This window comes from Gavialis gangeticus, unplaced genomic scaffold (genome assembly GCF_001723915.1).
Source record: "Gavialis gangeticus isolate Ggan-Ray unplaced genomic scaffold, GavGan_comp1, whole genome shotgun sequence".
In the NCBI taxonomy this organism is placed as follows: Eukaryota; Metazoa; Chordata; order Crocodylia; family Gavialidae; genus Gavialis; species Gavialis gangeticus.
The window spans coordinates 156,173,013-156,196,943 of record NW_017729025.1 but is presented as its reverse complement, the minus strand read 5'-3'; the positions used below and the strand labels follow the sequence as shown (position 1 = coordinate 156,196,943).

At 43.0% G+C, this 23,931-nt stretch overlaps 1 protein-coding gene across 1 annotated transcript in view; it reads right to left on the bottom strand.

Annotated features, from left to right (window-relative positions):
• The window catches only part of LRP5L (LDL receptor related protein 5 like), a 194,636-nt gene that overhangs the window by 132,323 nt on the left and 38,382 nt on the right, over positions 1-23,931 (bottom strand). The window contains 3 exon segments of the mRNA XM_019519829.1: positions 4,331-4,462; positions 7,316-7,512; positions 14,078-14,275. Of these exon segments, the coding sequence (XP_019375374.1) occupies positions 4,331-4,462; positions 7,316-7,512; positions 14,078-14,271 (523 nt within the window). The 5' untranslated portion in view covers positions 14,272-14,275.

Sequence of the window (23,931 nt, the reverse complement as noted above, 5' to 3'; positions counted from 1 at the left end):
ACTCCCTCAAACCCACCCTCCCTCTATAAAGAGCTGCACAATACACGGGTCTCATGTTTGCAAATTCTTCAAGACTCAGAAGGTAGACTTCTCAAGGGGGCCAAAGTGACTTAGAAGCCTGAGGGCTTGTATAAATGGTGACATTTAGTGTCATAGATACTACTATAGATACTCCAGTAATATACCACTTGTAGATACTTATGGGGGAATCACAATACCATTTTTCAACTGTATTGGTATAGTTGTGTCAGTACATTTCTCCCTGCAGATGAGTCCTCAGTTCTGTTTTCACAACCAGTTAAGTCACTCCAGAGCCCAATTCCAGGGAAAGTCGACAAGACTTACTCTCATAAAGTCATCTGGCACTTCTGAAGTTCTTACCTAAATTAGCAAGGGATGAAACTGAGAAATAGATCATTCTTCCATGTCTGCAGTTCCTAGTATGGCCCACTTACAAGTTTCTTTGCAAAGAACAAAAAGTCAGCTTCTTGCAACCAAGGAGTTAATTAATAAGGGTGGAAAGAGAAGCACGTGGATGTTGGCATAAGGCAGACAGGACCACAAAAGATGTGGAGCTTGGGAAAGAAATAATCCATAAAACCAAACCAAAAGGCCACATTCTTATGCAAAACCAGACTTCCTGTTCCCATCCCACATTTTTTGCCCTCTTTTGACAGAAAACCCTTGACAGATTGTCTGGCTCAACAATGGAAAGGTGCAAGCACAGTCTAAACAGTCACTCATGTTTGTGCCATTAGCTGAAGCCAAATTCACATTGGCCCTGGTTTCCCCTGCCAGAAACACAAGGTCAATATGAACATTTAAAAAGAAAGCTGGCTCTCAACATTCAGCAATGTTTTTTAAAGCTGTGAAAGGGAAAGCTTTCTTATGCTGTATGGGGAAAGAGAAAGTCTTTCAGCTGCTGCAAGAATTACCTTAAAAGCATTTCAACTGCAGCAGGAAGAGTTAATGAAACTGTCCTTTCAACCCAGGAAACTGAGGGTTCAAATCCCGCCTTAGTTCACAAGTGAAAGGAGGTTGTTGTGTTTGTCCTGCTGCCAGTGAAAATGAGCCCACATTAGAAAATGACTACACTTTGGCTAGATAACAGTAAAAAGCACCCAAGATTTCAACAGCAGAGTTTTTTTTAGTTAACTTCACTGGCAAGAACCATATGTATTTAGGAAGGTTGCACTTAGCATAATCATTGCTGGACTCCAAACAGTAATGTTACTCCCTCATTTAAAAAAAAAAAAAAGACAAATTTCCTGATTAATAAAAAATAAAACTTTTCCAATACATTGAATAAATTCCAAATTACCAACATGAAATATGCACCTACAGTTATACAGTTATCAATGATAGGAGGACAATAACTAAAGCAGAAGCTAAGTAATCCTCAACTGTGTCATATCAGAATTAACACTTTAGAGGAAGTGCAGGGAGGAATTCCAGTTTCTTAACAGCAGGGAACTACTAACTGAGACACTAGATTTATTTCCTCTCATTCAAATTATCTAGGAGAACAAACTTCACAAGCCTCCTAGGACAGAGCCTTGCATTTACATTTTCTAGAATTGAACCTAATGCATGGAAATACAAACTCAGCCCAATGAGAAAAATGTCCTAGCATAACTGCCTCACACATCTCTCCATTTATGGAGTCAGCACAGAGGGAAGAAGAGACACCATTCATCTTCAGTAGCAGAGAAACAGCTTTACTAGTTTAATTTTTAATTTGGCACTTTTCTGTATGGATCACTCCATTTTAATTAACTGAATCTGTGAGCGACCTGCTGGATCAGCAGCAACACAACACATGGCCATACAAGCTAAGTACAGATATTCACAGGCATTAGGAGGAGGTTAAATCAGATCAAAATGGCTGCCCAATATCAGGTAAATCAGGATGGGCAGGCTAGCAGGGTGTTGGGGAGTCAAGCAAGCTGAAGGGGATTGCAGGTCCACCAGGGGATGGGGGCAGGCATGACCTGCAGGTAGAGTGGGGTCCCCCCAAGTGAACCTACACCCCCATCCCTCCCCACACCAGGACTTATGTGCTCAGCTCCGGTGGGGATGAACAGTGATAAGAGCAGCTGCACCTGGAATGGCTCATGGGATGGGAGCTGAGAGGGCTGGGGGGGAGGGAAAGCAGCACCAAGGCTGGGGCCAGTGGCTGGGTTTTCCCCACTCCAGGGCTGCACAGGGAAATTGTACAGAAGTTCCATGCACCAGTTTGACCTAAACTTAATAAGTTTGTTACGACATAGATCCAGGTTTATCTTAAACCTGGTTTTTCAGTTGTAAGACTGGTTTGTATACATGGCACTTCTGTACAGTTACAGGTTTGGACTAATTGTTGGTCACTGAGACCTGGTCTGTAAGAGTAAGGCTGGCACTGGGACAAGCTAAGTTTAAGTCAGGCGGACATTTTAAACTTGATTTAACCTCCCCAGATATCTGTACTTAGCCACAAAGATCTGGCTTTAAGCAAGTATACTGGCACACCAGTGTCCTAAATGTGTTATGCAAGCAATCTCTTTGGAATGCAGCCCAAGCATAATGGCCGAGCTGACCCTCTACTACATCAGGAATAGGCAGAAATAAACAACAGTCTATGGGTCCCATTGACCAGACAGAAAAAGAGAAGACAGTCCTTCAATAGGTTCCTTCTAATATATATGGCACATGCTTCACAAAGGTGCTTAAATATGCATTTAAGTCCCACTGAAGGATGATGTGGGAAACAAGACAAGAGCAAACTTCACAGGCAACTGTAAGGTACTCTGTGGACCAAAAGTCAGTGGATCATCACCTGAGAACTATGGCCCAAACCAATAGAATGAATTACAACAAATATTTCTAGATCTCTAGAACTGGCAGAAACCTAAGGGAAATCATATTCATTCATCCACAGTAGATGCAGTTAAAAGACAGATGCAACGCAGCCTACCAATGTGGGTAGTTCTATGGTCAGGATCACCAGAGTATCTTAAACATTAATGCCTTGATTTCCAACACAGCTGCCAAGCAGAAACATATTGCTGTTTCTGTTTTACAAGAGGAATAATTAAAGCCCGAAGGTGGATTTTGAGAGGTGGTGTGTTGTTGCAGCTCTCATTGGCAATACCTAAATATATGGGTGCACAGCACTTCTGAGAGGTGAGACTAAGAGAAATCAAGTATTTCCCAGACTTTTCTAAGTTGAACTCCTCCCCTCCCCAGGAAAATTAAGCTAGTCATGCCTCCCCGCCATGTGTTATGATAGGCCAACCTAGATATCTTGGATAATTCAACAGTTAAGTAGCCATCTGAAAACCTTCAGTCATCCTGAGCTGGTCTCGTGTCAAAGAGCTGCCATGGAGCAATAGTTATGGGAGTAGAGATTCCAGCAAGATGCAACAAATGCTGACAATGAGTTTTTTCTGCTAGCTACACCACCCCCAGTACAAAAGCTACACTAACCAAAGCACTCTTCTGTTGGCATCACTACACCAACACCAAAAGTTTTAACTAATTTGCAATGATAGCAGTTGTGTTTACTTTTTTTCCCCATGCTCCTAGCCAGCATAGCTATACCAGCAAAGCTTTGTAGTGCAAAGCTGGCTTCAGAGTAGATTGTGTACAATTTTCAGAGGTGATCTTCTCCCTCCTTCCATGCTCTGATAAGCAGTGAAATGATTACAAACATGGACATTTAAAGGACCAACAATATGAGATATTTCCCACCAAGATTAATGAGACAGTTCACTCCTCACAGTTTGCATTTCAGGATCTCTGCTAGTGCAAGCAGACACTGTTGTACTGCTTTCAAGCATTTCTATACAATTCTAAATTTGAAAACTCTCTTTTAAAAAAGCTGACCCAGTGAAGAACACAAGAGTCCTGTCCATGTCCTGTTGACTCATGCTTCACATCCTCTGTTCCCAAATAAGGGAGCAGGCCCCACATTTTAGGATACTTTTAAACTCAAAGATATGCCTAAGATCATACAGTACATTTGTAGCAGAGCTAGGAACTATGCCCAATTTTCTTAATTACCAGTTCAGTGTCTTAACCAAAACATATCAAACTTCTTTTTAAAAATACCAAAAGTTATGGGGTTAGCTGGCTCTCCTGATACAGACTTAGATGGGTAGGAGAGGTTTGTGGGTTTTTTTAATTACCAGTGTAGCTGTTTCTCCAAGTATACATTGACTGTGCCAACCAAGTTGCCTACAAAATCATGACAACTTATCTTCAGCATTTTTACTTTACATCTGTGTGCCTAAATAGCAAAACCAAATTTTTGCCTTTCAACAGAATCAGCACTAGCTAAGAGACACCTTACCTGCTTTACAAGTCTTGCCATCATGTTCCAGCTGCACTCCAGTGGGACAGGCACAACTGTAGAAGGGGTCTCTGGGAGACAGAAGGCACAGGTGGGAGCAGCCTCCATTTTTTTCTTCACAGGGAGTATGAACTTCAAGAAATCAAGAAAACGAACATTTACTTTTTTTTATTTCTAAAGGCTCCAAGTCCCACTCAAATATTACCTCCTGCAATCCCCTCCCAAGAAGGAGATCACCACTCCTGCCCATTTGTCACCAACCAAAAAGATAAGTTTTCAGAAGTGGCTGGTGATCTTGGGTGCTCGACTTGAGATGCATTAAAAAGGGCCCAATCCTCAGAGGACAGATGCTCATGCCTTCTTTAATGCACTTCAGGCTGGGCACTAAAAACTTGAGACTCCTCAGATCACTAGTTGGGCCTTATCTATGTTATCACATCACCACAACATCCCAATACCAGATGAAGGTGTTTTCTGCTGACAGGGCAAGCTGGGGTGGTTCTGGGAACAGCCAAACATCTATACTGAGGAGCCTGGCTGTGATAACATAGGCACCCTTCTTAAAGTGGCAGCAGCCCCACAGTGTAGATCTAGCCAAAGACAACATTTTCCTGCTACCAAGCAACAAGAAAATGACTAGTTTTTACTGGGGAGGGAAAGGGAGCATATTACATTGGATACTACAGCTTCTAAAGGTTTAACATTCTAGCATTTCCATGTATGTGATTCACGGGAGAAAAAGAGGAGAAGGAAGAACAGAGCAAAAAAATCAAATCTTTCACTTTTCAGAGAAAGGACTAAAAATGTCTTCCCCTTTTTCCTCCTACCTGTTTTTAAAATCAGTTTTGAAAATGCAAATGCAGTACATTTGAAATAGCAATAAGCAAGACTACGAGGGAAGAAACTACTCAATTAAATCATCCCTGAGAATACCAACACATTTGATGGATTGCAAGCTTTCCCTGATATGTACTGTAACCATGTACAGTTTAATCCCCAATCCAATTAAATGGGGGTTTTGTTTTCTTTTGTTTTTTTTAAAGAGCTATTAATAAAAACCTGGGATGGCTTGCTGTGTATGTGTGTGTATGGCCTTCCACTGAGAGCCACAAGAAAGAAAAATCATGAGGAGGAGGCATCTGAACTTGATCCCAGTGAAGTCAATGGCATCTGAATGATTTTCAGCAGATGCTCTTTCCCCAAGTACCATGTTTTCCTTGCTACTGGCCTGGAAATACTATGACCCAAGAGAGGGACATTCCCTCAGCTAAGAGAAATGACAAGAATCCAGCACACACAACACACTCCCATCTGGAGCTCCGGGACAAGCTGTGGTACAGCACATACCTGACAACCTCCAATGAAATCTTGCACCTGTTTCTCAACTAAACAGATACCAAATTCCTGTTATTTACTTCAAGCCTGTTTACTGCCAACCTAAACTTTCCTTTAAAAAAAAAACAAACCCAAAAAACAGTGCTGCCTTCAGGGAACAAGCCTTCCAGTTTGGTTAAATTAAAGAGCAAACCCAAAAGGCAGACCTTCTGCTGAGTGAGACACGATACTTATCCCCAGGGCTGAATTACACACATATTTCTGCTCTGCTCTGATTCAGTCTGTATCCTCTGTATCCCTCTCACCTCCTCCCCACAGGCTCCCTGCAACTACCATTCTCAGAACACCCACACGGACACACAGACCCTGGAGCATGGTCCTATTGATACTGACATGGTAGCAGTAAGTATAATATTCTGCATGATATGCCCACTGATTTCAATTTTTTTTTTTTTACCATGAGGACTACAGTGCTTTATCTTATTGTTTTTAAATTACATATTAAGCATAAATAGATATTTTATTTACCTCCAAACACCTGGTCAAAAATGTGAATTGGCCATAGCATTAAATGAGTATAGTGGTCTCACCAAAAAGGTTCTGCATATGTTGGGCACTTAATGTAAGATAAAAAATTCAGACAAGCCTCACTTAACACCAGGGATTTTTAACAACTTGGGCGCTATTTGGAGGCCTGTCTATATTAGAACTCTCAAACATCGTTATACTGACTAGTAGTGAGTGGGAAACGTTAGAAAATTTAGTACAGACAGGCTCCTTGGTCAGCCAGTATGAATGGAAGTAAGCATTTTTCAAAACATGTTATCTAATCTTGGTTGGTCCTCCTCACACCAGCCAGCCAAAATGTTTTAGAAACTGCTAAGGCAGTAGTCGTGTTTCAAACAAGTTTAAAGCAGGAGAATAAGATAGTGTGTTTTACTTAAACATCAAAGGAGCAAAACTGAAAGTTTTGAACTTTTCCTTTGCAGATCCTATTATACTAATTTATTCTCCTAAGATTTTTCTGCAGTAAATTAAATTAAGTGTAACCCTCTTTTTATGGTGGAGATAACAAGGAGTAAAAAACAGTTTGTCCAAAACCGCCTAGCAAGACCTAGAAGAGGATTAAAACCTGGGGAGCTCTCATCTCCAGTCCCACATTCAATCCAGGGGTCTATGATGCCAGAAGTTAAAAGTAATTTCCATCATAGCTGCTCTTTGGCACTAGCCACTGATGCGACCTGAAATATAGGCCCCCTTCTAAGATTCTTAATGTTAAGAACATGATGGGCTGAATAACATGCTTCTTTCATTGCACTGAAGTCGGTAGGAATTAGACCCACACCAAGACTGATGGACCAGGCCCAGATCACTGATTAGCTTCTGCGCTGACAAACTGACATTACCATGACCTACCTTGCTGGTGACATTTATCTTTCACAAGGCCCAATTCTAGAAAGGTATTTAAGAACATATGTAACAAAACAGGATCAGTTCCACTGAGTTTGGCACCTAACTCTCAGGCATCTTTAGAGCTGCAAGACCTCATTCAGACTAAATGTTTCTCCAATTAACATTTTTGCTTCACAAAAAACAAACCACAACGCTTATATAGTACATAAAGGAATTTCAGGACAATGCGAAACATACAGTATGGCTGCCGCTCTGGACTCAAGACCTGGATGTCCATTGGGGAGTAAAGTGCACTCAGTATTTCTCTTCTTTTTTCTCCAGTCCTTTTGTTACAGGCATGAATGGAGCGAGTCTGCCAATCTGTCCAATACAGCGTGTCCCCAGACAAGGTCAGCGCAAACGGATGAGTGAGACTACCTTCAACGACCTTTTGCCTAGATTTATGAAAGAGAACAAACATTAGCATATATAAATTCTCTAAATCACCATAGAAGCAGGATTTTGAAATAAAACAATTTGCCCACAGTTCAGTGAAATTATCTGAAGGTACACCTGATGAATGCTTTCTGGGAAAACCCAGAGAAATTAAGCCAGGGTGGATATACACAACTGATATGCTCTTCCTTTATTTACATATTTTCATAAAATATTTCATGGAGAACCTTTCATTTCAGTTCTAAATGCATTCACGCAAACTCTTGTGCTTTATAAGCAGCCACGACTGTTGATCTTTCATTGGTTTGGTTTTTTCCAGCTCCACCCCAAGACGACATTCATCTCATTTTAACCATGTTTACTGTGGGAGAGAAGGAAGGGAAAGACTTTTCCAAAAATCTTAGAGAGACTAATATCAAACTGTGCACAAAGCAAGCACAAATGTAAAGAACAGCCATTTGCTTCCATTTAAGCATCCATATATATTTTAGTGACTAGAGTGTATGCTGTGCAAATATAGTCAGATTCCATAACAGAGAGCACCTTACAAATGTGTGTAAGAAAGCTTTGCAGAATTTAGAAATGTAAAGTTAGACTTTCTTTGACCGCTTCATAGCTGTCAAACTGGGAATCTGCCAAACAATCAGGAAACAAATATATTGTGTTTCATAGCAACAAGATATCCAATTCAGCTACAAACTGACCCCTGGAAGGCCACACCAATGTTCTTTAATGCAAGCAAACAAATGGCTGATTACGACTGTCTCCAAGATGGAACACAGACTACAGAATACTTCTCCTCATTAAAATGCTAGTTATTTTGTCCACTCATATGTCTGGTATCTCTGCCCAGGTTTGTCCCATAAGATTTCAGCTCTTTTGTCTGTTTATGGAGCCAACATTTTCTGCATCGTACTGAAGAAGTGACTGAAGCAAAAGCATAGATGTTTCCTTTTTTAAGTTATCTCAACAACAATTTTTTTTTGATTGACATACACTGAACCACATGAGATAAGGCCTATTTCCTGCATGGTATTCTGGGGTGCTAATGGAGACACGTATTTAATAAATCAAATACCCACATCCGCAGTGGGATCCAAAGGATAAATCAACCAGTACGTTTAGAAATGTAACAGAGCAATTTAACAGAGCTTCAGTAATTTCTTATTCTCCTCCTAAATAGAACTATGTCTCTGAGCATGAAACTTTTTATGCGACATTGCTGTTTAGCTATTTCCAGTAGCACCAGCTATCAGAGTTCTGTATACCTTTTCCCCCCTCTGTATCTTATGGGTGAACTGGAAACTGGAGTGGCCTTGAGCAACAGGTTTTGAGGACTTTTAATCTTTAATTGGATATAATGCACATGCTCATGCCTCCAACAGAGATGTAATCATTTACTTTTTCATGATATTTTGCAAGTTTTCAATGGGCCTGAACCAGAACCCCCATTCCTTTACAAAACTTCATTCACCTCCACGTGGCTCTCCACAAAGGCAGGCATACAAAACTACATGTAGTTTTGCACTGCAGGAACTGGATCTCATTTGCCACTGACTTTTTCATTCTACAGTGCTTTTCTGTACACTACAGTTAGCAGTTTGTCACTTGTTGGATTGATTCCATATTCTTTTCTATTATTCTTTATCTCAGGTCCAACATTATAAATCAAACATCACAATAAGACATATTCCCTCTTTAAAATCACATTTTTTGGAAGTATGTCACTATCATTTAGGACAAGCAGTCATTGAATGTAATTTCACAACATGCTTTGGTACAAGGGATTCTAAAGATTATGCACAGGACAATAACCTGGTGCAGTTCAATGCAATTTGAGGCAATGAGACATTTTAATAGTTAGTGAAAGCAAGTAGGACAATTTTTTAGTTTATTAAAACAATCTTATTTGTTTTTTCACACTAGAAACAAATGCTTTGTTCAAACAGGGAAAAAAAATATATCTTCCACATCAAAGGGTTGGCTATATTCATTCAAAGACTTTGAAAGTTCATAGAAATGACAATATCCCCAAGGAAGGGAAGCAAAAAATAAAATACTTTCTTGTAACTATTACGCAGACTTCATGTTCACTCCTCTTATGGAAAAAGAAGAAAGTAGGAAGAAAGGGTAACACTGACTGAAGGTGTTTCATAGATTTCACAGACATTAGGGCTGGAAGGGACCTCAGAAGATCATCGAGTCCAGCCCCATGTTATTTTAATTTTATCAGCATGGTGCAATAGTTTCATAACTGACCTGAAAAATAACACCCGTAAGTTTTTCACGTATATCTACTGACATATGCATAGATCATTTTTATGCACATACACCAAGCAGACGCCTTACAGATTTACATGTGCAAATAATTATTTGCATATGTACATTCAAAGCTGACCACGTACAAAATCTTTTTTCTGCACTTTGGATTTGGAGTTAAGGCTGCTTTCAAAAATCTGGGCCTGGGAACATCCAGATGATTGCTCAAAGTAATAAATGACTAAACGAAAAAATGAAAACTCATCTTCAGTATCTTTAACTTTCTTTCCCATCTCCTGGCTTGCGTGCCTTTCCTAATAAGAGTGATGGGTGAATTTATGTGACTTTCTAGTCTTGGAGTCTTTGTTTCTAACTATTAACTGTCCTTGCTTTTATTATTTCCATCTCTCTTACACATCAGGTCCTGCCCCACCCCCCCAGCTTAATTACATGCCTTGGAACTTTTGAAAGAGTTCCAGCTGACTTACTTTCAAACTCAAGCTTACTAACACATAAACAGATTGCTCCAGTAATTTTAATCCGCTATAGAGAACACAAATTTCTGGTTTATTTGAATTCTAAAGTGACAGAGCCTGAGGGGAGACAGAAAGGATTTGTGGTATTGAAGGATTTATTTGTTGAAAAGTTTTAGGTATAATTTATCTGGCTCTGTTAAAAAAGAAGAGACATTCAAGCATGAAGAAGCCCAGTTTTTATTTCAATTGTGATCCTAAAGTTATTTCCAGATTTGAACTGCACTATAAACCTACATCATTATCAAATGCCAAAGTATTTCACTTTACAGGTTTCTGAACATCAACATTGATTAGTGGGGTGGGAAAAAAATAAACAAAAATCCTATTAAAGTTGCACCATATAAAGATTAAAATCAGTACCCAAGGACCTTAATTAATAACACAAGAGGTATGCCATTATAAGAGGGGAGTTCTATTATACCATAGAAGCAATTTAACTCCCATATAAGCAAACAAATTCCGAAGGTACCTCTGCTGTTACACTGTACAATGGCCAAAGCTTCATTGAACTACACAGGCTCAAGGATTTTCCAGCAGTATATGCTGTACTGGAAGCATCTGACATGTAGGGTGTATTTAGGCTCCCAAATACCAGATAAGAAAGTGTGCAGGACAAGTGGGATTTGAACATTCAGGAAAAACTTGCTCCCTTCTGAATTCTCTCGCTCCCTCTCTTCAAGGGGTATTAATTAAATCCTACTTATAAATTACTGTCTACATACCCTTAAACATACATGACTGGGAGTGAAGACAATGGGAATTCCCTGTGCAAGAGAACTAGAATATCAGACTCAAAAATCTGAAATATCTAAACTACCTTAAAAAAAAAAATAAAAAAACCTGTGGTTTTGTTAAACTATATATAAATGCCTAACATGCCAATTGTTATACGAAATGTTTTGTAAAAATTGTGAATCGACAAAAAGTCTGGTTGGTACCTTAATGCCATATCTAAAAACGTTTTCTGACTTGCCTTGACCTTTTATCTATCATTATCAGGGACCTGGGTTTTCTGTTCCCCATGGAAAAACAGAGTAAACAGCGGATTTTACCTTTTACCATAGGCAAACCTGGATTTCTCATTTTTACTGAAGAAGCCTAGAGATTTACAGTTTTGCAATGAGCTCCCTGCAGGCTGGCAGAGTTCTAGCCTCCATGGAGCTAGAAAGGAGCAGGAAGAGGGTGGTGAGAGCAGTGCCACATGCATGGACTGGCATATGGCTCCAGGCAGCCTGGAGAGCAGCTCCTGCAGGTAAGTAGGGAGGGAGGGAGCTAGGCAAGGCTGGGGCTGCTGCCCAGCCAGGCAGTGCATGGGACTTGGGGCCCACAATGCGCAGCTGCAGGGCCCCAGTGGGGAATGGGATGGGGCCCTGGGCAGCTCATCTGGGGCAGCGGGAGATGGCTCCCCACCACAGTGCCCCACACCCCCCAGATCTGTGCATGGGGCAGACATGTGCTGCAGGCACGGGCTTCTGCCCAGCTGCCCTCCACCTGGGCATTGAAAGCCTGGTGGGTGCATCCCAGCGTAACAGGGAACAGTGCAGCTATGCAGAGAAGCTGCTCGCTACTGCAAGCTCCGCACTGTCCTAGCAACGTGTCCCCTGCATACGTGGCTACTTTGACAGCAGAGGCATGGGATTGAGCCCCTCAAAGCAGCCATACACAGGTCCCCCCTGCCCCCTTCAGGAGTGCGTGCCACAGTGGAGAGCCAGCCACCCCCCCCACAGCAGGGGGGGAGCAGGGGTAGGGGGATGCGGACCTGGGTTTGTACCCCTGGAAGCTGGAGGCCCCCTCCGGCAGGTACCTTATGACACAGGAGCTGTGGTTGGGGTGGGGGTGGGGAGCACCAGTAAGGCTGTGGTGGGGGGAATGAGAGGCACGAGCAGGGCCAGGGGAGCTGTGAGGAGCCGTTAATTTTAATCACAGATTTTGGCATTATCAGAGAATTTGTGATTTCATATCAGGGAAAACCAGGATCCCTGATTATTACTTAGTCACAGCATAACTCCTCAGATTTTAGATACTTATTCTCAGTAGAACTCAAAAGTGAGTCAATGCAAAAGAACACAAAGGGAGTCAGCAACATGATTCCTATTTTAAACAACTGAAAACTGAGGCATTTTGGAGTAGAGTTAATGTAAAATATAGAGTACATTTTATTTTGCATTAAACTGGTATGGAGATGCATAATCCAAAATATCTTTGAATTTTTATCAAGTCAAGTAATTAGTTTCAGAAGAGGAAATTTCAAGTACCTAAAATATACTAATCATCTGCATGGTACAGATGTTGCTGTGATTTCCATTTTGCCTTAGGGGTTTGTTCTCACATAGGGATATAGCGGCCTTCAGACATGTCACCAGCTTGATATCAGGTTCTGTTATGTTCTAACACTCCTCAGCTAATTCCCCCAAGACAGATTATTTTGGATTGGGTGCCATGAGTTCAGCATCCCAAATTGGGCTCTAGGACTAGGAAGTTCAAGTCAGATGATAAAATTCGGAATACTTAGGACTCCTCATATAAAACCACCACAAGTGCACATAATTTAAAATTCAGCACAACAGACACACCAAGTCTTGTACACACGTGAAGCATATGTAAGATGGTGGTCAGATCCCAGGGGAAGACTTTCAACAATGTTAATAGGCCACGTTTCTTTCAGGTTGGGGGGAGGGGAAGGGAGGAGTCTTCCTCTATTTACAAAAAGAACAAACAAAAAGGATTTACTTCCAGCATACTGGCTCATTACCAGGGTATTTGGGTACCAGCACCAAATTATAACACTGTGGGCACTAAAGTTGGAGACTTGAATAACTGGATAGGATACTTTTAATTATCATATTCAAGTTGCACCTGGCACCCCAGATAGCAGAAACCACCACCGCAATGTGGTCAACATAGAGGTAGACACCATTCTAAGACAAGCTGATGCAGACTATGCAGCAGTTCACTTCCCAAGTGAGAGGCTTCTCATTGGGATGCATGATAATATTTGCTCCCAAGATCAGTGCTGGCTGCCCACTGAGTTCTGAGTGGAGTTGAAAGTTTTGGCTATGATCTATGAAGACCTAGTTGGCTAATCTAAGCTACCACACTTCTTTGTGCCACAATGCCACAACAGGAGTTAAAAGGGATGCTCAAGTTAGAAAGGCCTCATTAATTTTAACTGAATTAACATTACCAAAACATTCTCTGTGAGGGCAGTAAAATGCAGCTCATGGTCACCCTTCGTCTGAAAGAGCCCAAATTTGGTAACCGTCTGGGGACCCTGCAAAAGACGTGCTTGACAGGGATGTCAGAATGTGCTTTCCATAGTGATGGGAGGGTGAAAAGGAGCTTCTGTGGGTGCTTGACTGCTGAGTTCCTGTTGAATTGAAAAAATTAATGCTGCTGGGATTTTACTATATCATTAATTACATGGTAGGTGCCTAGGGCCTTGAAAAGGCATCTCTAATTAATTTCAAATATAAATATATGCCTAGAAGAGAAAAAATTATGCTGCAGGGGAAGGCTATAACAACTGTCCTAGCATGGAATGATGATGCAAATATTCCAATTATTCTTTAATTTTAGAAAACTGAACCACCATTTCTAATTGTAGGATTGCATACATGTTTACACGAGGAGTGCTAATGATACAGTTAGCAAGATGACAAGGTGTTTACTTAGTATTAGAGGACTAGCGAAAATTAGCATCTGCATAAAATGAGCAGTGTTTTAAAAGAAAACCCATACCCCAACCTGACAGATACTAAAAGAAACATACCTAAAGGAACCATCCAGATTTGCTCTATGAATGAAACTCAGCTTTGCATCAGCCCAGTACAGTTTCTGCTCCTCAAGATCTATCGTGAGTCCATTAGGCCAATAAATGTCTGAATCAACAATTATTTTCCGTGTGCTGCTATCCATTCCTGCCCGTTCTATTCTGGGTGTTTCACCCCAGTCTGTCCAATACATATACCTAAGAAAAAAAGAAAAAGAAAAAATTAATTAATGTGTTAGGAAGCTAAAGTGATTACTGATTGGTTTCAGAAACAGTTGCAGTCTCAGCTTTTTCTGAAACTTAAATATGTTATTTTTAATATTACTGTAGAGAGGTTTAATCATATAAACAAATATCCCCAAATTATTTAAGTACAGAAATTCAAGCCAAAGTTCCAGTGGCTTCAACAAGTTCCTGTAAAAAAAGAGGGCATGTTTCAGAAGTTTTGCATTCCATATGAAATATTACCATTCACATCCATCTCAGAGGACAAGCTAGTTGTCAAAAGCATGAACAAGTGTGCACTTTGCTTACAACCTTAGCTATTACAATGGCATGTGTTAACAGCATTTTTGCATGCAAGTGATCAACTGAACGTTCAGGTAGTCATGACTGCATGATAACTGCTGTCCTTCTGACAGTCCAGAGGTCCCAAGAGAGAACAAGGGCTGACTTACCTGTGTTCTTTTAAATTAATAAAAAATGAATGTAGATTGTGGCAGGGCACCTTTGGGGTGCTCGCCACGTGGTAAAGGCTGTAGTAGGCCAGGGCTGAGCCTAGCAGGGAAGGCAGCCAGGTGAAGCCCCCCATATCTCATTCTAAGGGGGGAGGTGTGTAGGGCTCTCACAGGCTCCGATGGGAGCCTGCTTTGGATCAGCAGCTGGAGAAACCTTCCCCTGGTACCATTTAAAGCGGGAAGATTCATAGATGTTGGGGTCGGAAGGGACTTCAACAGATCGAGTCCAACCCCCTGCACAGGCAGGAAAAGTGTGCTGAGCATGCAGGGAAGTGTGCTGGGTGCTATCACCACATAGATATAAAATGAAAGTTTCCTCTGATTTTTCCAAGTTTGGTTTGTAACAACTCGTTCCTCCTTTATTTTTGTACGAAGACCAGAGATCCGAATTCTGCTTTGCATAACTCAGGAGCTGATGTGACTGTATTTACCTGAATCTAAGATGACTTCAAATGTAAGACAACCCTCCCCACCAATAATTACAGTTCATAATGGAAAATTATAACTTTGTGATTTATAAAATTGTAACTTTGCTATCCTTTTACATGTACAGAATCTAATTAGTGGAAGGTAATCTTAAATTCATCCTGACCACGGCTCTAGTAGAGAAAGCAGTGGTAGAGGGTGGGAGGCCAGACCCTCACCCCTTGTCCCTTCATGCCTATATCTGTCCCCTGTGCCTGTGCCCTCTGCCACTTGCCCCTGCCCATGCCTGCCCCACTGCTACATGCAAGGGGACAGGTGCCTGACCCTCCACCTCCTACAGACTGCCCCTGTTCCACTTTTCAAATGTGTGCCATGATACACGTCTGCATTGCCCTATGCTGGGATTAATGCCATCTCTGCTCAAGTATGTTAACATCTCCTATAGGGTGATTCTGATGTGTAGGTGGCTACAACACCTCCACTGCCACTTTAAAATCTCTATCAAGCCATTTGCAAATGGACCTCGCTCCACCTCTGAGGGCTTACAAGCACCAACTCACAGGGAAAAAAGTTCACATTGACAATTAGATGGGTAAAGGGATAGCATGAAAAGGTAGGTTTAAAGAGGGATCATACCAGAATACATTTAGTAGATGAATGTTAGAGAAGGCAGTGCAGGCACTAAGGAGAGTATGACAGATGACAGGAACTTAAGAATAAAAGAGGTCAAAGGCACATACTTCCCTAAGGATGAGTTTGTGCTTAAGTACTCAGGTTATAACTGAATTCCTGAGTCAGACTTCCAGGGCCAGGGAAAGTCATTAGGGTCTAAAATGGGGTATCTTACAACGGAATAAAACAGGTCTCAGTTACAGTGGGTAAGTTTCCACTTGATACAGGATAGAAATGTACATCTGAAACAGTTAACCAAAAGGAGTTGATGCATGGTAATAATCCCCCTCCTTTCAAACACACGTGCACACACACTTTTAACTTGGTCTAATTTGTTTATCTCTCCACCTCCTTATATTTTGATAAGCATGTCCACACTGGTGGGAGGGATGAAGGGAGGGAGAAAGCAGGGTAGAGAGAGAGGTTATATATTAGTATGAAGCTGTCAAAATCTCTGGTAGACAAGATCTTAACCAGTTTCAACGCTCCATCGATAAAATGGAAATTAATACTCCCTCTCTTCCATATATGATCAGTCTTTTCTATTTGGACTGCAGGCTCCTGAGTGGAAGGACAATCTGTCAAGCACATATAACATACAGCACTCTCACAAATCAATTTGGCATCAATTACAGAATAACAAGTTCAGAGAGGAAGTTTTTTCCTACCTTTGGTCAGCTGATAATTTGGCTTATGCCCTGAAACATGAGTTAGGATCCCCTCACACTTTTACCTATTGTTACCTGCGAGGACCATTATTCCATTATCTAGGACAGGCTTGTCCAACACGCGGCCCGCCAAGCCATTTTCTCTGGCCCGAGGTCCCTCACTCGGGACAGGTGAGGAATCCTGGCATCTGCTCTGTGCTCCACGGCAGCGGCAGCGGCAGGGCCGCAGCGAGGTGAGGTGAGCAGGGCTGGCCCACAGGCCCCAGCCAGCAGCGAGGGGAGGGAAGCTGCTTACCCCCGCAGGGCCGGGCTCATCACATGAGCCGGGTCCCGCTGCTGCTGCCCCGAGGGCTGCGCAGCGCAGGGCTGCCCCAGCCGTGCCTGACAGAACGAGCTGGGGACAGCGCCTACTACTTCTCTCTGGCTCCGCCCCTTGCCCCCGGCATCCAGCTCGCCTCCTGGGACCTGCTGGGCTTGGCGGCTGCGGGGTGGGAACGGGATGCAGCGCCTCACGCAGGCAGTTGGCAGGACAGCCCTGGGGGGCCTCAGCAGGCGGGATCCTGGCGTGACATGTCCTGGCTGACTGCCAGATCCTGCGCTCTGGGCTCACAGCGCTGAGGCTGCTGGGGCTGCGTGCGCGGGCAGCCAGGCACCATTGTGAGCAGGGCCATGCAGGTGAGGGGCTGTAGTGCAGCGGCTGCCTTGCTCCGTTCCCCCTTGGGCAGTGCTGGCTCGTGGGTCTGCGCTGCTAAGGGATTGGGAATATGAAGTCATTTATTTCTCCCCCTCAGTCTCTGGGGCAGTGGCTGGCTGGATGCAGAATGGGTCCCTGCAGCATGCTTATAGGATGCAGAAAAACCTGCAGCATGCTTATAGGCTCAGTAGTGCTACGCTGGTTAGCACTACAGATGAAAGGGACTTAGGGGTCATGGCTGACCACAAAATGAACATGAGCCTTCAGTGTGATGCTGCAGCTAGTAAAGCGAGCAAAATGCTGGCTTACATCCATAGATGCTTCTCAAGCAAATCCCGAGACATCATTCTCCTGTTGTACTCGGCCTTGGTGAGGCCGCAGCTGGAGTACTGCATCCAGTTCTGGGCTCCGCAATTCAAAAAGGATGTGGAGAAGCGTGAGAGAGTGCAGAGGAGAGCCACACACGATCAGAGGTCAGGAAAACTTATTTTAATCAGGTGTTTGGTATTATTTCATTCTTGCTTTTACATTGTTTTTATTTTGGATTTTAAACCCATTTCCAGACCCATTTCATTGTCACTTCCTGCAACTTCACTGGTGTCACGGGTCACGTGACATCACTTCCTGATGTGATAACACTTCCTGTGAGGTCTTTGAATATGGCTCGCCAGCCCACTGGGTGATAAAAACTTCGTGATCCAGCCCCACATTCAAAAAGTTTGGACACCCCGATCTAGGAAGACCACTGTGTGTCACACCCCTGGAAGAGAGATCGGGGGAACATACCATAGGCCAATGTATTACACAGAAGCACAGGAAAGAGGACTGAAGGAGGCCATCTAGAATAGCCAGGTGTCCAAGCTCATGCTGTTGCAGGCAACCACAGTTACATAAACTGACCATCTTCCATCTTAAAACTAGTTGGCTTTTTTGCCTTCATCACTCCTATTAGGAGACTGTTCCAGAACCCTGCTCCTCTGACAGTTAAAAAATGTCCTCTAATTTCAAATCTACATTTATTCATGACCAGTTTATAACCACCTGTTCTTGTGCTAACATCATCCTTAAGCTTAAATTCAGAGCACTTGCATCCCCCACTCATCCTTTATACTAAGTTAAGCAAGCCACACTCTTATGGGTCTTCTCACATGATAGACTCTCTGTTCACCATCTATCCACGTAGCCCTGCTTTGCACCCATTCAAATCTAAATTTACGTATCTCCTTGACATGGATGACTAGAACTGTCCATGGTATTCTAGATGATTTTTCACTGGTGCCTTGGGCCAGGGACAGACATTCAAATAGCCGGAGCCTGAACTGATTAAATCTTTGCTGGTTAGTCTAACCTGCCTAGGCTGAATTGGTTTGTAACAGTACAGACATTCCGCCTGAACTGAGGAACTGCAGGTACATTCCTGCAGTTGCTAAGGCTGGGTGCCAGGGGGTGCTAAAGAGTGCCCTCGGCTGCAGGGAAGCTGTGCTGGGGGGATGGGTGTGGCCAGCCTGGGCTGAACTGGCCAGAGAGGGGTTTAATTTCCCACTCCCTGTCCCACCGGCAGGGACCCGAGTCCAGTCTGTTGGGCACACCCCCTCGCTGCTGCAATGGCAGTCTGGCGTGGCCCCTGAGGTAGCGGGAGCAGTGAGGGGGGTTATTGGGGCAAGCTGTGGAATAAGACCCCTCCTGTCCCCTCCACCAGATGCTGGAGGGAGGGGGAATTATCCCTGTCCCTGCTCCCACCTAAGGGGCCCTGCCAGCCTGCATATGGCCATGCCCCTGCCCAGCCGCTGCAGCAGTGAGGGGGCAGGGCCCTTGATGAGGGCAGCAGCCCCTGCCAGTGTCAGGGAACACAAGCCCCTTCCCAGTGGGGAGGGGCCCCGCTACAGGGTGGGCAGAGCTGTGGCGGACTGTGTGCAGCAGCACCAGAGCTCGGAGGGGGCCAGAGCCCTGCAAGCCGCCACCGCTGAACCTTTCCTTGCCCCACAAAAGTTTTCCCCACCAGAAGGAGGCTCGCACTCAAGGAAACCATGACAGGGGATGCTGCTTTGTCATGGTTGCTCCCCTCTCACTGCTCCAGCCACACAGACAACCTTTGCAGCCAATCAGCAGTGAGCGGTGGGGCCACCAGGGCTCCTTAGCCAACCAGAGGTGTGGAGGCAGGGTGCCCACTCTGCCCACAAAAATGGCTGCCCATCCTTGATTTGCAAGCAAAATCAGCCAGCAGCTGTCTTGAGTTCAATAGAGCCCTACCTAGAGATCCAAGTGTAAATTAAATTACTGAAAAGCAAAAACCAATGGCAATATCCTGCATGTACAGTCACACTATTTAAACCTCACCACTGAAGGGAGAAAACAAAAGGAAGCAAAAATCCCCAATCCCTCCCTAAGAACCATCCTTGAGCAACAGCTCCTCCTCCCTGTCCCTAATGTCATGAGCTTGCAGCCTTCCCTGAAGATCAACAAATTCAGAGGAAGTGGAGCAATCAGCCCCAAAGCCAAGGGGCCCTGATAAAGTGCATTCTACCAGCAGCTGCCTCTTCTTTTATATCAAAGAGGTAGCAGATTAAGTGTCTTTGACCTCAATTTTGGTAGCATTCTATGAAATGATGTGTACTTCCACAGGAGGAACACCTGGCCCATGTATATAGCTTTATGGGGGGAGGGGAAGCCACCACCATTTACTCCACACAGAAAGCCATATGGCTGCAAAAAACAAAAACAAGTTTAAACTAGTCTAAACAGTAATTTGTAACTAGATTCAAATTCAGTCTTCAGCCATAAGTTTGCAACTTCAGTGGAGTTCAAGAGGAGTTGCATAAATCCACAATTCAAGTGGGAGTTCAACACAGACATACTCAACAGCACAACATGGCCCAAGCGTAATAGAAACCTGCAACGAATGTCTGGCAGTGTCTGTGGACACGTACCAAAATAAATTCAGCTCAGTCAACAGGCAGAACAATATTAATGTTCAGAGCATTTCTGTAAGGTACTGTCTTTGGTCTGTTGGACACTTGGTCTTTTGGGCACTTCATCCTTTGTGTTTATAAACTTGGTATATAAAACATGCCATGTAATACCAAGTTCCATTGTACAGTGCAGTTACTATTATTTTGTATATCTGCATTAAATATGAATATAAAACATTAAGTATTAGGAACAAAGGCTCAGAAAACATTTAGCAGGTACTCTTAAAAAAAGAAATCAAATCACATATTTACACAGACCTTATTATCATAATACTGAAGCATTTGTGTAAATGGTACACTTATTCTTCCAACATCCCTAGGAAATAGGGAAGTGTAGCTGACAGCATTTTACAAATGGGGACTGAAGCACAGACACATTAGAGTTACTGATTAAAATTATAGGGGAAGTCTGAGGAAGAGCGGGAAATTGAACCTACGTCTCTAGAGTCCCAGGCTAATAATGCTCTAACCACTTGGAACCCAGTATAACACTTCAACCGTTCTTTTTATATTTTTTGGAAGAAATAATCCCATGAACTACTGCAGAAATGTCACACTAACCAGGCCACAAATTCTCAGCTTTTAGAACTTCCCTACAAACATAGATTTAGGTTTACAGTGGGTTCATCTACACATGTGCTTTACTGTGGAGCTGACCAATTAGCTCCACAGTAAAGGATCACCATTTATACATGCACCAGTACCAGAGTGCAGTAAACTAATTAGCTCCACCATAAATAGGGAGCTACTGAATTCACAGCGAAAGTGGGGTGCACTGCAACTCCTTTAATTTTGCAGGTTCCCCACACTCCCTCCTTCCCCCTGCTGATTGGTGGAGGGGTGCTACTTGCAGCTCACTCCTGATCAGTAGGGAGGCGAAAACTGAGGTTTTAAATATGGTGCTGTGGTTTTAAATATGCCTCCTGCCGCTGATTGGCTGAGAGGCCCTGGATGGCCCCGCTGTTTGCGGCTGACTGGTAGGGAGGCAAAAATGATGCCATGTTTAAAACGTTTTAGCTTCCCTGCTGATCAGGAGGGAGCAGCAGGGCCCTCCACTAATCAGTAGCAAGGGGGCAAGCAAGGGGCGTGATGAATGCATGGAAACATGAAAGATTGAAGGAGCCACTATGCACTCTACTTCCACCATGAATTTGGTAGGTCCCTAACCATCTTATGGCATAGTAATAATCTGTAATCAAATGCTCATGTAGATGGCAACCACAGGTAGAAATTGCACCTGGTCAGCGCAGGCAGCAGTGAGCCAGACCCCTGTCTGCCACCTAAGCACACAGCTCTGCACGTTTGGCACTCTTGCTGTCCAACACCACCACCCAGAGCCCAGGGCTGACCCCCGTGTCTGAGCCTGTTGCCAGCCCAGGCCTGCTCTGCCCCATCTCAAAGTGCTGCTGTGCACGCAGGACCAGCATACTCCAGCTTAAACTGCTCTGGAGTTTATCGCTTTGCATTAACTGCATATATAGATGCACTCACTGTGCACTTTTTTTCTTTTTAAACTTTCTATGTCTTACAAAGGAGAATGCCAAAGCTAGCTCAAAATAAATTAAGTACAAATAATACCCTGCTTGAGACACCATATACCAAGGTTCAGTCCAAAATAGCATTTTTCTGGCCAAGCTATTGAGCCTGGCATGTTGAAGGTGGGGGGTAGGTAGGAGGGGGGAAGGAGAGGACAGGAGGTTATTATGGAAACACTGACATAAGCTTAGCTAAAAAGCAGCACTAGCAAACTCCAGTGGAACAATAACATTAAAAGAAGAGTTTATCAGAGGAGTCTGGACATTAAAATAGGTCAGCAGAGGGCTGTGAAACAAGCTCAGAAATCCTCAGGCATTCTAGGAGACTGACATGCTCACAAATCTAGTTAAGCAGTGTGGAAAAGCAGCCAACTGAGAGGGTCTTTTACTACTGGTACCGTAGCTAACCAAATAACTGTGCCAAAAGAAGTGAAGGGGGAGGGAAAAGGGAAGGAGCAGGGAGTATATCTACAAGCCTAAAATTCACAAGCAAAAGAATAAGTGAAGAAAATACTTTTAAGTAACATGGACAGCTTGTGGTAACAAATTGACAACTTCTTCCTGTTAAGGGACGTGAATATGCTATTGGAACATGAATGAGATGCACAAGATAAAAACTGGAAAAAAATAGAAAAACTTTCCTTCCAACGGGATCACAGTTAGCAAGACCGAGCCAACAGCTTCACGCCTACATTCGAAATAACCCATGGATCTGCTAAAGAAAGGAACATTACAGTCTCCTATTGAAACTCCTGAAATGAGTTTCTTTCAGTGAAATGGCAAAGCTTTAGTACTTGTGAGAAATCACAGGAGCAGGGTTCAGCAGAGAAAAAAAATCCATGTGGACAAAGAATAATAAAGAAATTGGAAATTATTTTTAACTGTTCACAGGCAGCATTTAGAAAGTACTGTATGCAACAGTTCTCCTTGCCATACCTTCATTTTTAAAGGATGAAGAGACAAAAGATAAAGCAAGTTGCCTCCAGAAGACAAAGCCACTAGCACAGCTAGGAATCATATTCACAAATGTGACTCCCAACTCATTCTAGGGTATAGGTCTAATTCTTATAAAAGCATGGCCCTCATCCAGCTTTTGTGTACACCAGGGCCCTACTGACTCTGAACAGTCATAACATGGCGAGCATCAGTTAGTCAGGAACTAATTTAGGCTAATGTACACCTCTTAAAAAGAACATCCACATTAAAACTTTTCTGTGCAGGCAAGACCAAAAGTCCCTATATAAGACAGCTAAATTTTTAAAGGGCTCAACACCCACATCTTCCAATCTTCTCAATGGAGGCTGAGCATTTGAAAAATCATGACCATTAGATTGTGATGCTTAAATCAAAGCTGTATTATTTTGCAAATCTGGCCCTTGAGTATCACTTTCATTTTACAATGAAAAATTAACTAGCTATTAGTCCCAATAGGCTTTCCTGAATATCAGTCTTGAAAATATGAGAGAGTATTAATTTTACAGAGTATCAAATCCTATAGCTATACAAAACAGTGTAACTTTAAACTTTAAAAACCGCATCGGATTGCCTGCATATAACTTGTAAGATTCAGTCAAGGGTAAATATTTTTCAAACAATCATGCGAAGCTGATAAATTAATACCCCAGACAATCCAATAACATTTAAAGACCTGAGATATTAAAATCAGTGCTGTTAATGTTCAGTACTCTGACACTAGATTTTTCCCTACTTTGCTTTCAGCTTTGGGATAACAGGCACTCTGCTTTCTCACGTGGAGTCCAGCTGAGAGGTAAGAGCATAGTAATATTTGCCAGGCTCTGAAGAAACAATTAACATTCAAGTAATAAAGGAATAATAATTATAAAACCCCCCTGATTTCTAAAGTGCTTAGGCAAAGTTGAGGAGATAATGAAAATAAGCCATTTTTATGATATTGGTCATTGAGCAACCATAGATTCATAGATTAAGGGTCGGAAGGGACCTAGTAGATCATCTAGCCCGACCCCCCGCCAGGGCGGGAGAACAACAAAAAACCCCAAAAAGAGAAACGGGACTCAAATGAGTCCAGCCAGGTAGGCATCCAGCCTCTTCTTAAAGACCCCCAGGGTAGGGGCCAGCACCACTTCCCTTGGAAGTTGGTTCCAGCTCCTAGCCGCCCTAACTGTGAAGTAGTT